Source organism: Corvus kubaryi, unplaced genomic scaffold, assembly GCF_017639235.1.
Source record: "Corvus kubaryi isolate FWS band 111438036 unplaced genomic scaffold, C.kubaryi_AGA036_p1.0 split3-73, whole genome shotgun sequence".
Taxonomy (NCBI): Eukaryota; Metazoa; Chordata; class Aves; order Passeriformes; family Corvidae; genus Corvus; species Corvus kubaryi.
Window position 1 is genome coordinate 15,003,609 of NW_024582091.1, and position 16,662 is coordinate 15,020,270.

A 16,662-nucleotide genomic window follows, 5' to 3' on the forward strand; every position below is an offset into this window, starting at 1 on the left:
GCTTTACTTCTTGTGGATCATCTGACTAGTTGGGCCAAGAACTGAAACTATTTAAACCTGTTGTCTGAATAATAGCGTGCTCTGAACTCCTGCTAATCCCCCTGCAGACAGCAGCGGTCCCCCCTTGCACCCTTTAATCTGAGGGTGCTTTGCAGCTGTTGTCACCATCCATGTGAGTCACTAGAAGCACAGCCTCGATCATCAGGTGGATTTATCATGCTGAACTTTACCCACTGAACAGGTAAATGTTTTGTCAGTTTGCCAGGCAGACTCCCATGCTTGTCATCAACAGAGAAGGACAGGCATGCACAGTGTTGCTGGTTCTACCAGCTTTGGGATGGGGGGACTGTCCTCCGGATTGTCCAGGCTAACCTCCCTGTGCAGGACAACTGGTTTTTAACTACTGTTCCTTCTTGGATAGGAAATTTCAACCCAAATTGATTTTACAGCACATATTCACTCTGTTACCAATGCGAAGCTGAGCTTTCTTTTAACAAACACGACTGCTCCTCTAATGGTGTAGTCTTCTCTGTTATTCAGATGTATTTGAACTCCACTATATTACAGTAAAACACTGATTATTTTCTATCAGATGCCTACTACTATAAACATTTAAAATTAAATATTCCAGTTCACTAACCTCCGTACTCAGACTCCCAGCGGTCACACAGAACACTTTCATGTGGAGTACTGATCAGACCCCTGTTTGTATGCCTGACTTCTCTGGAGTGTTTGCACCAATCTTTGTTCGGATTTTGGCATCTTCTTTCAGGCATGCAGAGTGTTTTCAGTTTTACCCTTTCAATAATGAGTCACTCCAACTGGCATGCTCTCCTGCATCTGCCACCTTGTCCTCAATCCTCCATTTTAAAGCACTCCTACAGTCTTTTTTTTCTTTTTTTTTAATCCTGAATTCTAGCCCTCTACACTGAAAGCTGGGATTTTCACACATTCTGCATTTGACTCTATTCTATTTACTGGAGTGATGGTTCATGGAAATAAAGACTCTGAAACACAATACTTGAGATGTTCAGGGAATAGAAATCTTAACTGATAAATAGGGATCTGTGCAATGTCCTCACGGGACACTCAATCATAGCAGCCCAGTTCAACAAGAGAGCAGAGTGACATGGTGAGTTTGTCGATGTTGCTGACAGACTTCCTTGGTACACATCAGTTTGGTTAGAAGGAACAGCAAACACAGTTTGTGCATAATTTATTAAAAATGGAGATGCGTGTTTTTAAATAAGCAAACAAAATTCAATTGTTTCTCAACCTGTACACAGTTCTACAAGAGAAATAAAGAAACAGGCATATTTTCAAACACAGAGATGAACCTTTTGAAGTAAATTATTTATTATTAAAAATTATATCCTTGGCTCCAGTGCTCGCTGAGGTGTGCTATTAAGCTGAGCTAATTTCTTGTGTCTGCCTTGGAAAGCCATTACCCCAACTGTCACTGTGGTTTGCATGCACAGCACAGAGGAAGACACAAAACCCGTTTTCTCCCCCTCCAGAGAGTGCTCCCAGAAAGCTTTCCAGCCTTGAGTTCCATTACAGATTTGTCCTGCTACTTGGCCTGTAGGGAATCCCATGTCCATGTAAAGCCCATGAAAATAACAAAGCCTTGTGTTGCACATGCTCCTTCTCCACTGTCAGCCTTACATGCATACTTAGGGTGTGCAGGGGAGGCTGAGGCTGATGCCATTCATAAATCTAAGCCTTTGCAGAATATTCACAGTGCTTCCTCTCATTCCACTACACCAAGGGCATCTTGAATACAAGGGAGGATTAAGCATGGTCAAGCCAGTACTTTTCAGGGGCATCCCACCCCTTACACCCCCCTCCAACCACCCTCACACCCCTAAAAATTGAATTCTCCAGAAAATTAAAGGTATTTGTATTTATGACTAAGAGTAAGAAATTGAAAACTCCATGTGGAACTTCCTGTATGTGTTGTGCGTGCATAAACCCTTGGGTATTTTACACAGAAATTTTGATTATAATTATAGTACTAGAACATTTCTATCTGCCAAAGCGTCTGCCTTGCACCTGCTCTCCTACCACGGAAAGAGAGCAATGAGAGAAAACAGAAGCTGCATCAGCACAGGAAAGAAAAATAGTAACCTCTTTAGAAAAGCATCATCAGTTTTTCTTCAAACATGTTTTTTCTTGGCTTCAGTGTGGGGAAAAAACAAGCATGGATCTTCCACCATTTCCCTGCTCATGACATAAGCAAACTCATGAAAGGCATCTCAGCTCTACAGCTCTTTGAAGAATTGAAATGAAAGGATGGATCCTCAGAAGCTGGTATTTTCTCTTTGTCTGACTGAACAGTAACAGGTCTTGCAGCGTCATCACTGATTTTCTTTCCCTGCCTCTGAATGGAACGTGTTTATTGGCACTATGACATCAGCTGAGAGTTCATACGGCTCCCTTACAGGTCAAAGTAAAGTCACTGCAGGTTTTGGAGGGAGCCAGGGCAGGATTTAAAACTGTATTTCCTTTTGAGGCCACCGAATCCTTTCTAGATTTCCCGTATGCTGCCAGTCAACATGAGGTTTTTTCTGATAAAAGCAAAATGGGCACCTGGAAATGAAGTCCTCAGCTACTCTGCAGTTATTACATAGCCCTGGGTTTCATACATAATGAAAATGATATATTAATATATGTACTAATATATGTTCAAATGCAAAGAAAAATACTTTGTCTCAACAAAGTGCTTAAGAATGCTTACGTACAAAAGTTGCTTTAACAGAGCACTCACTTAATATTTTTAAAAATTATGCCTAACACTCCATATTCATGTCCTCTTAATCCTCTCTATGTAACTCAGTAAACAAATAAACTGATTAAAACCCCCATCATTAAATATACATGTTTCAATGTATTTAAAGTATTTATTTTAGACAGAAAGGTACTTAATGTGCACGTGAAAACATATTTTATTTTGGAGTATTTGCCAACTATATGAGAGATCTCTTGCAGTGATGAGAAAATGAATACCCAAGGTAATAATTTCCACAATTAGCTCTGCATTTCGGCTGAAAAATGCTCTTAAAATTCTTTGTGTTTTACATTTCCTCTTAATAGCAGCACCATTTTAAAAAAATACATAGTTTTTATCACTTTTACTTAGGAAGATACATCTGACAAGGTTTAGATTTGCTATTTGTCAGTTTGCAACTAGGTCATATATACTCAGGTGAAAGTTAATTTACTATGTAGTTCATATATATGTAAAAATTCCATATATATTTCATGGTACATATATAAAAAATACATGTATTCATGGATGGTAAGAATATAGATACTCTCCTATATGACACATATTTTATATACAATATATTTTTACACTATAAATATAAATATTGCTAGAGATAAATATAAATTCTGTGAAGGTGAAAAAAAGAAACAACTAGAATTTACAATGTCTATTGTAGCCACAAAATATTTCACTAACCAAAAAAAAAAGAAAATTGATAAGATATAAACTGTTATTTTGAAGAAAGAACCAGTTTGGGAAGACGGGAGGTAAATGTAATGGAAAAATTTCAGACTCTTTTTTTATACTCATGCTGCAGTAATGCCTGGAGGCCAGAGAGATACTTGGCTGACTAACAAAATGCTAATTATTCAGAGACTTCTGTTTCACAGAGAAAAGCCACATCAGTAACTTGGAAAGCGGGATCTGTGGAATTATTAAAGCGTACTAATGAAAAAAATGCCAGGAGAAAATTTAAAAGATGAGACAGTAAAAATTTTTAATAACATGATATCACACTTACTTGCTATCCTGTATTTCATACTGTGAATGCTAGGATGTGCAGGAATGCAATGTCTCATAATGAGACTGTGGCAGTAGGTCAAACAGGAAAGAAATCAATAAAAATGTGAGCAGAGGAAGGTGATTAAAATATTGAAGATGAACTTTAGAAACATTGTGATAGTGTTCTTCCAGTTCTTCAAAAATTACAAATTTATGACTATCAGAGAAAATTTTCAATCATCTACTTTGAAACTTTTACCTGTGTATGATACCTGTATCTGAGCATCTATACTCAGGTCAAAACCAAACATTGTACCCCAGAGTTTTCTGCTTGATATAAAATATATTGAATATTTTGATAAATTTAATAGTAAATTTGATAGCAAATAATATATTGAATATTAGGTCTGGGTGTATAAAGACATGCACAAAGGGAAATTAAAATTAATTTTGAGGGAAATTAAAAAGGGGAGGATCTTAGGCAAAATCTCCAGATGGAATACACCACAGACACATATGTCTTACACTCACAGATAATCATGTGTCAAAACAACATTATAAAGACTGTGAGAGTGAGCACCAGAAAGTTAGAAAAATGCCAGAATTATGGTTGTGTGCACAACTTAAATTTGGCTTGCATGTGTATATGCATTATGGCAGTCAATGGCACCACCACCTCCTTTTTTTCACAAGTCCCTTCCCTCTCTCAGTGCCCAGAATAGGTGATGAGAAGGTATTGACTGGCTTTTTAACATATCATTTGTTCTCTGCACAGCCTGCACACTCTGATGGTTCTCTTGCATCTAGCAAAAACAAGACAAGATTTCATAATGCTGCTCTGATGGCCAGGGGACTCAGACCTAGGTGATCTTTAAGGTTCCTTCCATCCCGAACCATGCTGTGATTCTAAGATTCTGCAGTGCCAGTAACTGTGGTGGCTGCAGGAATTAAACAGACTGCACAGAGCCTTTAGGGACTACTGCTGCCATTTTATACCAGGTAGCTAATGTCAAAAAGGCTCTTTAAACTTGGCTGGCCAGTCTGAGATAATGAGGATTTCCTTTTTCCATAGCCTTGAATAATATAGTGCTGCATTTAAGACATGATTCTCATTAATTTCAAGTGCTGTCATGAGCCTCAGATCCATAGTGTTCAAGCTATTTAGGACACACAAATGCAAGAGGGAATTTGCAGTTGCAAACTCTGGGAGGGCTAGACTTAAACACTTCTACAAATCTTACTGCAGTCTCTCGTATCAGACACACAAATACAGAAACATGTCATTTGGATCCACATTACCTAGCTTGAGACATCTAAAAGCTATTTTTAAGCTAAACTAGGCATGTCAAACTGGTCATCTTTCAGAGACAGTAGAGACAGATTGTGCCAGAGAGCTTGTCATCTTGCCTGTCCTGTGCATTTTAGACATTTTAGGACATTTTTAGAAGACATTCTCTTCTTCTAGGACACAATCAGTTGTCTCTGAAGGTTTCTATCTAACAGCAGCCTGAATTCACCATCTTAGATTTAGATGACTAACCACTAAACACTTGAATTTGATGAGATATAACTCACATGTGAACCCCACAGAATTTTTTTTAAAGTCTCTGGTTTTTTGGGTGACTGACTGCAGCATTAAAATTGTTCCACATTACAATCTAGAGGTGAATTTCTATGTTGCACAAATAGAAATGGAACAACTAGGGGGAAAGAAATCATCAGGTGATGCAATAATATCACCTGGAGAGAAAACTTTGGGTCTATGATGCAGGATTTTGTTCCTTGAGCTAACAGAGTAACTGTTACTGGTACTTGGAGCTTCTCTAGAAGGTGATGGGACCTTTGCAGCAGATTTCTCAGGCTTTGCTGGAATAGGGTCTCCTGAGGTCTACACAGGCTTTGGAAAGGTGTACAACTCCTCTACCTATTCTATTACCATCTCAATTCCCCTCTCCCTTCCCCTCAATGCACTAATATTTTAGTCATGTATCTTCCCAATTTTGGCTTTTCATCTTATTATTAACCAGTCCCAGGTTCTACCTTTCAGACCTCTCTTTAGATCACATCTGGGACCAAGACATCCAGGCTCAATGTCCTTCACTAAGAAGAACCTGTCTCGTGCCTTTTGACTGTTTTCCCAGTATTTTCCCATTTTTAAGCACTTGGAGCTCTTCCTGTCCTCAGTCCTTCACCTCAATCTTCTTACCCTGTTAATGCTATTTCTCTCTCCCAGTTTCTCCTTCCATCCGTCTTTTACCCTTCACAAAACCTATTCCCATCTGACATCACCAAGTTATTCTTTTCCAGTCCAAATTGTCCCTCCCATGCTCAATGTTCTCTTTTGCCAGCTCCTGTTTCAGTCATTCTTGCTTTGCTTCTGCAACCTTATTTTTTGGTGACTGTCCTTCCCCTTCCCTCTTCCTGTTCTCTGCTGCCTATTAGGGACTTAGATCCAGTCTCCTTGCTCAAAAATTGTCTGTTCTTCCCATATCCTCAGGCTGCCCTTCCCCATATCTACTGAAGCTTACTCCTCTCCAAAAAAAGGCACCAGAACTTTTTTATGTTGCAAGATGATCTCCCCATCCCTGGAAGTGTTCAAGGCCAGGTTGGATGGGGCCCTGAGCAACCTGAGCTAATGAGTGGCATTGCTACCCATGGCAGGGGGGTTGGAATTATAGGATTTTTAAGGTCCCTTTCAACCCAAACCATTCTATGATTCTTGAAAATGGCTAAGTGATTTGAGCTGTCTTATTTTGACTGCAGTCCCCTCCCCCCAGCTAATTCCCCTACCACAGGAAAATTTAGCCCAAATAAAATTTGGAAAATTATAAGCAATGGAAATTGTGATTTTAAGGGTACTGACATGCAGCCTTAAAAACAAGTGATATCAGTATTTACCTTCAGTACCTCTGGCATTTATCTGCATCGTCATTAAAACAGACAGGCTAGCAGCCTGTACCAGCCTATTCCTTGTGTTCAGTGCTACCACTAGGGATCCCTGGGAGCATGCTCGAAGAAGTGCTGAAATTCTGACATGATGGAATTGGCAGCCTCATAACATCAGTCACAAGAAGCCAGGGAGGAACTGCAGGCTTAGAGGGTCTCTGTCAGCACTTGTGTGCAGGCACCTGTGTAAGAGCTTTGACACCCCTGCAGTGCAGTACAAGATACTGTGTGTACTCCTCTGGCTGGCACTGCTTATCTTTAGGACTCACATCCCCTTTCTCAGGTACTTGTTTGCCAGAGGTCTCGTTTCTTGCAATTCATTCCTTCCTGATAGAGGAATTCATTCCTTCCTGCATTATATACATCATGCTGCATTACATACATCATGCTTAGCAGCATGCATACTTTCACAGAGTTGATGCTGTGCTGATAGCTTGGAGAGACAAGGGAAATTGAACAACCACCACTCTGCCTCCATCACTATCTTTGTAGCCAGGAAAGCAATATATCTGAAGAAACAGTTAATTGAATGGAACATTGTGAGAGAGGAGATGACATTGCTAGGGACTGTATTACCAGAGGAGTCATATCAGGGCATTCCAATGATTATCTTAATTTCTTCATCTCTTCTGTCAATAGCTGTTGACTTCATTTCATTTGGCTGCCTCTCACTTATTTCCAGAGGCAAGAGGACAAATCCTGCCAGTGCCACACTGCAGCACTGTGTGCTCCAACTGCAGCAAACACTGTGACATTATGCTGCATTATGCTGAGCCAGCCAGACACTTTGGCTGAGCCCTGGCATCAATGATGTATCAGTGTTTCACTGACTCCCATTCTATTAAAAGAGGTTAACAAGATTGGTGTTCAGCACTGATGTCTCTGTTTCTTATCTGTATGGAATGTAAAGTGCCCATAACTCAATAGCAATTGATACTCCATTTTTTTAAAGATCCCTGTAACTGGTGGCTGATTCCATTACACATTCTCAGTCCCTCAATGTGCTGCTTTCCCATGTGGATACATTATCCTTTACCATTTGCCAGCCTGGGCCTGGGAGCAGAGTGCAGAGGGGGAGGGAAATGAGGAAGCCCAACCTGCTGTGTGCAGTCACACTTCGCCACATGGACATGCGGGGCTCTCACGTAGCTCTGCGTGTGCCACGAACACAGCACATTGCTCATCCCCCAGCAGATTCCAATGATCACCCCACTACAAAGTTTGTAACAGCATCAGTTCTGGGATAAATCTGGGAAAGCTGGAGCGTTTCAGTCTCATTGACAGAGTGGAGTGTAGAGCTGTGTCCCTTCAAGTGAGGCCATTCACCCCTGAATTACCAGGGGCTGGTTCCCAATTGCAAAAAGCGGATGAAAAGATGTTCCGTCCTGGAATTGCATCCCTCTTTTTCATAAAGTTTTCCTTCCAGTGTTTCAGTTAAATAGAGGAAGGGGAAGAATAATTTTCTCCATAAAATGAGAGAATGATGATACAATTACAGCCTAATCAAAATCCAGAGAAATGGGGAGAAGTGGGATGGATATGCCCATGAAAGAGGATTCAATCTTTAGACCTCCAACATACCCCTCTGTAGGAATCACCTGGCACTTTGGTTTAAGTGGAATTACACTGCTTGAATATATACTGCAATTTTGTGTATAAAAAGTATGGAAAAAATGCACACCAGCAACAGGATGAGCACAAACTTTAGTAGCCAAGCAATCATTTTATAGCCATTGGTACCACTGGTAATGTAAATAGACAGACTGCTGATTTAGTTCTGTTCCTTTTTTTTTTTTTTAATTAAAAAAGTTAATTTGCATTTATTTTATTTCTTGGAATCTAGTTTGGATCTCATATTATTTATTGACAAAAATAAATAATTTTGTGGAAATGCTGAATGAAGCCCACCTCCAGATACATTAGGTCTTTTGAAAATACTATATCAAATCCAAATAGTGGTAAGGATAAAGGTTGGTGAAAACATCTGTAGTGGCCTTTTTTCTTTGCAAATTGATATTTTGTTTTCAAACTATAGCAGAAAAAATGTTCTTTGTGTCATATCACAATAAAAAATGCTGAAGGCCTCATAAAAAACTACTGCAAAGTTTTCGGTAAATTGTCATTGCGCATAGATGAACATATATCAAAGTTGTTCATATATTTCCTGTGCAAACTTTATTTTTAGTGGGAAAAAAAGAGATCAATTTATGAGCTAACAGACCAAATATGTAAATAAATGACATATGCATGCACAGTCAATACCTATATGGAAATATCAGGCATACACTTTATTTCAAAACCTGGTCCTAAAGTGTTGCCAAAAGTGAAAGCATCAAGGTGAAGCTATGCTATAAAATAATCAAGATCAAATTTTGTCTGTTAATCAGTTTTCTCAGTTCAGTCTCAGTAAGCAGAGGAACAGTTCCACATGTTTGACTTTGCTTTTGTCACTAAAACAAATTCCTGACAAGGTCCTGAAGCCAATTCTCTCCCTGTATCAATTCATGCAATAATTTTCATGCAATGTCCCTGCTTAACTAATAAGTGAGAGCTCTCTCTGCCTTAAGGGAGGTGAATATGAAGCCAGCTGAGTGTCCCCTGTCCAGATATTCCCATGTCCCAGTGTGATTAGCACTGTCTTGTCAAATTTAGCTCTAAGCCATTTGTGAACACCTTCTTTGTTTATAGTAGCACACTGAAATCTGCACAGACCTCTGTGTTTGCTTTTCTGTGTATCCTATTAACAGTGCACTACATTTCAAGACGTCATACTGCAGAAAGCCACAAAAGCACTTTTAATCAATTTAAACCAAATTTTAAAAATTACTTTCATTCTGGAAAAATACTACTTGGTATAATTCTGAGAAAACAAAACTGGGGTTTAGTTCTACTGTTGTAAATTCAGAGCGCCTGTACAAGAATTTTTGTGCTGCATTTGAAATTCTTCAATTGCAATTTTGTACAAAAATCCCTATAAAAATCAAACCATAGCTAAGCAGGATTGAACCCTGTAAATGACCAGCTATGATCTGCTTGGAAAGCAGTATAAAGAAATTTTTAAAATTTATAACCTTGAGAGAAATTTTCAAAAAGTTGATAACTGATCAAAAGCCCAGCTATTTTTATTATTGCGTAAGAGTAATAAAACCATAAACCACAATAGTTCAGTTTTTATTCCAGTATAATAAAGCACAGTGTATTAGATCCTGATTCCCAGCCTTCTTTTCCTAGAGGCAGTCTACTTATATATGTACAACCAAGAACAACCTTCAACTCAGGACTTTCACTTTTCTTAAAAAGTAGAAATACAAAGAAAGCAGGAACTAAGGGGGAATATTGCTTTAGTTAAATGAGTCAAGAATGCATGAGGGAACTGCCTCTATCAGTCCTCATGTTGAATTCAGAGCTATATATTCCACTACTATATGCAAGGAACCAGTTTCAAGTGTATTCCATCACTCCCATTTCACCAACTACTTGTTCAGCAGCTGTATGTAGCTCCTGCCTGAAGAGATTTTAGCACGATGAAAACATGGCTCAGATAGTAAATTATCAATATACTGTTACTGTGTACAACCTGCAGAAGAGACAAACATGAAAAAGCATCTCCTATGCCTGATTTACCAATTTATAGCCTGTATTTCAAATGGGAAGATAGCAAAATGTTAAGGGCTTGTTTTGGTTTCATTTTTTTTATGTCAATGATAACAAGTTATTATTGCAAAGACAGACTTCTGTATTTCTCTCAATAAACAGGACTGCATTACTGAACTATAAAGCCAAGAAGACTTGTACAGTGTGAAAATATGCAGGGGAACAACAGCTGTTAGTCATTATTTTCTCCTTATCCTTTCAACACCTCTCATTCAATTTGCTCTCTAATGGGTAAATCACACTTTCTCCCTAGGACATTTTCTCATTTCAGGCAGGTACTAAAAAGAATCCTGAGACAATTAAGAGTCTCAGTCATAGGTCAAAGACACCCCATCTTTTGTTGCTTTCACTGTAGACATTAAAGCTAATTTTTATGCTTTATCAAACAGCTAAAGCTGATGCTGTGTTCTCCTAGCCCTTTGTCACTACTAATGTGATGGAGGATGTTCCTGCTTTTCTTCTTTAGACAGTAAACCTTGCCTCATTTTTTTTCCTTACACAGCCTGTGTTAAATTTCTCAACAGAGAAATGCGAAATATAAAAATCATTGCTCTCACTTCATTTAGGCCAACGAAGAATTTGACATCAGACAGCTTTTAAACATTTCTTTTATGCTTTACCTCATCTGACAAGCTTCACAGTAGCTATTTGGAAAAAGAAGAAAAGCAGAAACAATTTTGCTTATGATCACATTCAGTTTATTGCACAAGTTACTATACATTGCTCTATTCTCTATTTCTTAGCTGTAGGACGAATATGCATTGTAGTTTGAGCCTTTTGTTCACTCTGATTTTAATTAATCTGATTCTAGGCCACAGTGAAAATGAGGCAGGGAAAAACATAAACAACTACAAACATCACATCCTACTAAACTGGATTTTTCACTGGAAAATACATTTCCATTTATTAACTCTTAAAGTCGTAATTATAAATTTTTCCAAGTGGCCACATGGCACAAATCTCCAAAATGACAGAGTATGTCCACTGGTGAAGTTGGAATGTATCACAGCATGCACAAGCTTGAATGTGTGCACTCTTCCAACTATTTCTTGTTCAAAGTAAGTGGTTTGCTTTTCTTCAGAAAGGCAAGTCAGTCTACATCTGGTTTTGACTTTAAGATGTGAAAGATGAACCTGATTACATTTCCCACACAGCTTCTAATATGCAACATTTTTACAATTGGTACTGCTGGTACTATTTAGTGAAATGGATTGTGCTGAAGATGTTGTGGAGAAGGCACAAGCCTGTAGCTACTCTTTTAAGAGTAGCAGCTACTTGCAGCTACTCTTGGGCAGTGCTAACTCCTTATGCTTCATACAAACGCAAAAAGGCAAAAAACTATTCCAAAGAGTACCTCAATCTTTGTGGTACCTCAGTAATGTGGGTCTTTAATGGGACAATAAATTACCTGGGGTTTAAGCCCTCCTTCAGCATCTAGGTCAGCTCCATCCCATCAACCCTCCTTAAGGCTGGTATTATTACTGTTTACCAGCAGTAATTATAACCTGTTTCTGCCCCTCTCACATGCATCACTGATTGCAATCTCAGAAAGAGAAGGGGAAACAAAAATAATAAATAAAAATAGAAACAAAAGTAAACTCCCTTGGTACCGGGGAACATGGAAATGGTAGGAGCTCAGTGTAAAACCTTGCACGTGCAGCGACAGCATCCAGCGCTGGCAGTGGAATGAAGTATTGAGACCACATGAAAAAAAGAATTAAGGCAGGCACGCTTCCTCGGTAAAGATACCGTATTTTAAGAAGGGTGTGTGTGCATATATATATATATATATATATATATAAAACACCATCAACGTTGCCTGAGGGGGAACACGTCAGGGAGCGCACTGGGGCTGACGCGTTATTGAGTAAGGACCCCTCCAAAGAGCGTCATGTTCTCCGCCACCCCGGGATGGGATCCCTTTGTCCGTGCCTGCTCCCGCGGGGAGCGGCGGGCGCTGCCATCCGCGGGCGGGTCGCGGTGCCCCCACGCCGTGACTCGCCGCTCCGGGGCATAAACAAACACGGCTGGAACAACAAAAGGCCGCGGCTGCGGCGGCCGGGCCCCGCCGCCGGGGCGCAGAGCGGCCGGGCACGTCCCCAGTGCCGCCGCCGCCCCCCGCCCCGTTCCCACAGGGCTGCCCCCGCCCGCCCCCCGGCAGCTGCCATGTGTCTGCTCAAGTGCGATTAGCACCGACTCGCCAAATCCCCCCCACGCCCGCTTCCCCTCCCCGGGCCATTTGGGGCATGCACGCGCCCGCGCCCCGTGTTTACACGGCGGCGCCTTCGCGCGGAGCCTTTTTGTGGATGGCGCTGGCAGATGAGCCGGGGGAGGTGGGGGCTCCGCGCCGCGCAGCGCCCGCCGCCGGCTATAAAAGCCTCCGGGCCCGCGGGAGGCAGCGCCAGGCGAGCGGCCGCGGACCGGCGGAGGATGGAGGGGGGCTGCCCCCCCCGGGCGCTCTCGGCGGCCCTACCCCCCCAGGGCTACTCGCCCCTCTCCTCCTCCCGGTGCGGGGGGCGGCCCGGTCCTGCCCTGACGGCCTTGCCCTTGCCCCGCAGCCCTGCGCCTTTCTGGAGACCGTGGGTGCCCGCGCCGGGTGAGGCGGCCCGGCGCAGCAGCCCCGGCCCCACAGCGGTGAGTGGGGCGCGGCGCGGCGGAGCATCTGCCGCCGGCATCGCCGCACACACGGCCGGGATAGTCCCGGCGGGGAAGGGGATGCTCGGGGAGGGCCCGGTGCCGTGCCGGCGGGCTGACCTCTGCTCTCTCCTCCGCAGCCTCACAGCCCCAGCGGGCTGGCGGAAGCCTCCCGAAAGCTGGCGCAGTACACGCACCCCGTCAGGTAAGTGGCAGTCCCCATCTCTCGCCGCCGGTTCCCGGGGAGGACCTCGGGGCACCAGGGGCCCGTGGCGCTGCGCGGCCAGGAGGGAGTCCCTTTCTCGCCAGGGTAGTGCCGTAGCACGCGCTCTCTCGCCCCTTTTGTTTCCACCCATATATTTATGTAGATATTAAAGAGCCTTGGGAGTGAATTTGCCATCAATGTGCTTTTGAACTGACAGATCTTTGTGCAAGTGATTGCCAGGACTCGTGGATTTAACATCTTTGAGGCGTTGAGGTCCCTCTGTGGTGTGGGACTTATGACACAGTTATATGGTGTTTTTTGGTGGTGGTAGAGTTGGCTGAAGCATCTTGCGACTCATTCCTGCGCTCAGGATTAAAAAAGGCAAGGGGGCGTAGTTCCTAGGCTGTGCTGCTGTGCAAACATCCAGCGCCATCCCAGAGCAAGGAAGCAGGTGGAGCCGTGGGAGAGAGTGGCAGGAGGAGAGGGTATGCACTGGCTAAGCCACCATTGCCGAGGAAAGTACTGGTGTAACTACTGCTTTAATGACGAATGGTAGTATCTCTACTGTCAGTTCTGAAAAGGAAATAAAGAAAATAACAGCTGAATCTGTAGGAGAGTCTGTATTCAGAAATGCTGGCAGGTGTTGCAAGGTACTTAAAATAATTGCACAGGTAGTTGTTCCAGATAAGATGCAGCTTTCTTTCAAATCTAGGCTCTGATCCCTCAAATACTGATGCACCAACTAAGCAACTGTACAGGCAGACTTTACTGTGACTGCTCCAGTGCTTAGGTTTGAGTGAATGCTGTTGCACGGAACATTGGGAATGGAGACCCGTTACAAAGCCAGTGTTAGTGACTTTGTGTTGCCAAGGAAGCAGGGTTAAACAGTAGCCTAGAAAGTATTTCCTGTAATTGCTAGAAAGCTATCTAGTTCTGTTTCTTAATGCATTTCTATTTTAAACAATCTGTAGCCAGCATTTCATTATGTTTTAGTGTGCTAGTCTCTTGGCTCTTAGGACTTCCATGGTCTGTTCCCTGAAGCTATTTCCAAACTGTAAGCAAGAGAGGATGGAAGTTGAAAAGTAACAGGAACTTGGAGTGCATTAATTGCAATTAATACAATTGCCCTTGCTAACTGTGATCTTATCAGCCTATTTTGTTAATTTCTGGATACAACACCGACTGCTTTAAAATCTACATCAATGGGACATCCTCCTTAAGGAGTCTGTTGATTGGTTTTGGAAACACAGATGAAATATCAAGGTCTGATCACCCCTAGACCTTTATCATTCCTTTGAATTTTACAATGGTGTGAAACAAGTATCAACAACTACCTAGACTGGGGACCTTCAGTAAAAAAACTAATTTGATTCATATGTATTTTTGATCCTGTTTGACACCCATTATATTCCCTAGGAATAGTTCCAGTAGGGGCAGTACTACTTGGATCAGTAGTACTGTGTGGATACAAAAATGCTGCTAGCAAGGATTTCCTTGCTATTTTCTAAGTCCGTGAGAGACTTTTCTCTCTCACAGAGATAGTGGCAGAGTTCTGTAAACAATGAAACACCTGCAACCTTGAAAAGTCTTGTTTATGGTACAGTAGAAAAATATTTTGACAATGGATGTTCTAGGATTTTACCCATCACCCCCAAGGGGTGGCTGATCCTTGGTCCAGTTAGGCTATGAAGAAAAAGTCTATACAAGAGTTTGTAAAATAATTAAATAAATCAATCTTGCTGCACAATTCCTGCCTGCTGGATCTTCTCTCCTCCTCCCTACGGATATGGGACACAGTAACATACCCTAGGGCATTTTAGTAGTACTGTTTATAAGGTACTGGAGTGGGAAGTTTCAGATGCAGGGTCTCGGGCTTTAGTAAAAACTAAAACAAAGAACCGCTGCAAAACTAGCACTCTAAATGCACCTTTATCTCTTCAGATGAAAATAAGAATCCAGAGAATTTTTTTTTCCTAATCAAATGTAGAAAGCAATTTAGTAATTGAGCATGTAAGGAAAATTTCTATAGGATGCTTCTTTTAATAAAATTTCACTTTGGTTTTTTGCATGTCAGCCTCCAAGTACATAATAACAATAAGCAAATCTATTGTATACTTGTTTCAGACTATTTTGGCCCAAATCAAGGTGCTATGATTACTTGTATCAGGAAGCTGAAGCACTTCTGAAAAACTTCCCAGTTCAGGCTACAATTTCCTTTTATGAAGATTCGGATAGTGAAGATGATGAAGATGAACTGGAACAAGATTCAAGAACAGAATCAGGTTGCTGATTGCAGGAAAGGCCAATGCCACTTCTAAGATGTAATTTAAACTTAATATAAATATGTATTATAGTATTTTTAAAGATAATTTATTTCTATGTAAGTTATTCTTAATAAAATTGAGATGTCTTGTAATTTTATCTGAGCCTTTCTCCTTTGTTCTGTTCTTGTCCTGGTTTAAGTGGGGAAGGTATTGATTAGTATTTTAGTATCTGGGGTCCTACAGTTTGCAGATCATAAGTTGAATTTTTGAAGCAGAGAACAGATGCCTTACTTTGAAGGCTCTATGGTTATGTTTCTCAAAGTCTGAGGACACAAGGAAAGTTTGTTATTGTGATTTAGTAGGCTCCATATGGAAGTGTATCGAGGAATCATTGGATTAAGTATTCTAATTGTTTTGTGCCTGCTGTTACAACAGAGTTTCAAGCATTGGAGAAGAGACAATATAGCTCTTTTCTAATTGGAGAAAAGAGCCCAAATTCTAATCTAGTTCTTGTTGTGTAGAGGTGTTTGCCTCAAGTCAGTTGTGCTCTCATGTACATGTACTGTATTATACATAAAAGTGGGAGTTTCATACTCCATTTGTCCATAAAGTGGATATCAAGAAATGAGAAGAAGGTCTAATTGAGTTGTTATAATCGTGATCTTGGTTTTAATAATTGAAGCAAAGCTTGGTACCAATCATCGTGAAGGCAAAAGCCCCTAAAAGAACAACAACAAAAAAACAAATCCAAAGCTTTAAATTAAAGGCCAGTGCCTCTGTCAGGTAGAGCCTGTGTACTTACCTGGATCTGCCCTTGCGTGAGTGCTGTGTGTGCTGCTGCAGGCCGCGTCGGCTCAGAGTGCCGACACCATCCAGGGAGTGCTTGCCCCGTCCCATCTGCTCCCAGGGGCCCTGCTGCAGGACGGAAGCGGGCCCTCACACAGAGCCTTCTCACACTTAACCTTCAGAGCGTGGGCTGCAGCAGCTGTGTCTGTCACAACCTCCCAGCCTAAGCACCTGCCGCTGGGACACCTGGACGGAAAACCAACCTTAGTGCAGGGGCAGGCACCCCTACCACCCCCGGGGGCGACAAGGCGGCGCACGGGGTTACGCCCTGCTCCTTGCTCACAACCATGTCCAGTCCCAGGCGGTCTCCCCGGCGCCAGCCCCGAGCCGAGGCGGCCTTTTTT

General features: G+C 41.8%; 1 protein-coding gene and 1 long non-coding RNA gene across 2 annotated transcripts in view; one reads left to right on the forward strand and one right to left on the reverse strand.

Annotated features, from left to right (window-relative positions):
- Positions 1-16,650, reverse strand: part of LOC121659074 — a 49,391-nt gene extending 32,741 nt beyond the window's left edge. The window contains exons 1-2 of the long non-coding RNA XR_006014153.1: positions 16,275-16,650; positions 13,124-13,781 (exon numbers count right to left, since the gene is read on the reverse strand). This is a non-coding gene — a long non-coding RNA (uncharacterized LOC121659074). The remainder of the gene's footprint in view (positions 1-13,123; positions 13,782-16,274) is intronic.
- RIPPLY2 (ripply transcriptional repressor 2) lies at positions 12,530-15,629 on the forward strand. Its single transcript, XM_042016857.1, has 3 exons — positions 12,530-13,003; positions 13,144-13,208; positions 15,333-15,629. Exons 1-3 carry the CDS (start codon positions 12,689-12,691, stop codon positions 15,496-15,498), a joined length of 546 nt encoding a protein of 181 aa, XP_041872791.1. The 5' UTR covers positions 12,530-12,688; the 3' UTR covers positions 15,499-15,629.
- Positions 16,651-16,662: the final 12 nt, after the last annotated feature.

Bases quoted from the DNA above. Each gene is read 5' to 3' on its own strand.
- RIPPLY2 (XM_042016857.1), top strand. From the start codon at position 12,689: ATGAGCCGGGGGAGGTGGGGGCTCCGCGCCGCGCAGCGCCCGCCGCCG. The intron at 13,004-13,143 runs GTGAGTGGGGCG...TCTCCTCCGCAG, and splicing joins GCAGCCCCGGCCCCACAGCG to CCTCACAGCCCCAGCGGGCT. The intron at 13,209-15,332 runs GTAAGTGGCAGT...TACTTGTTTCAG, and splicing joins CAGTACACGCACCCCGTCAG to ACTATTTTGGCCCAAATCAA.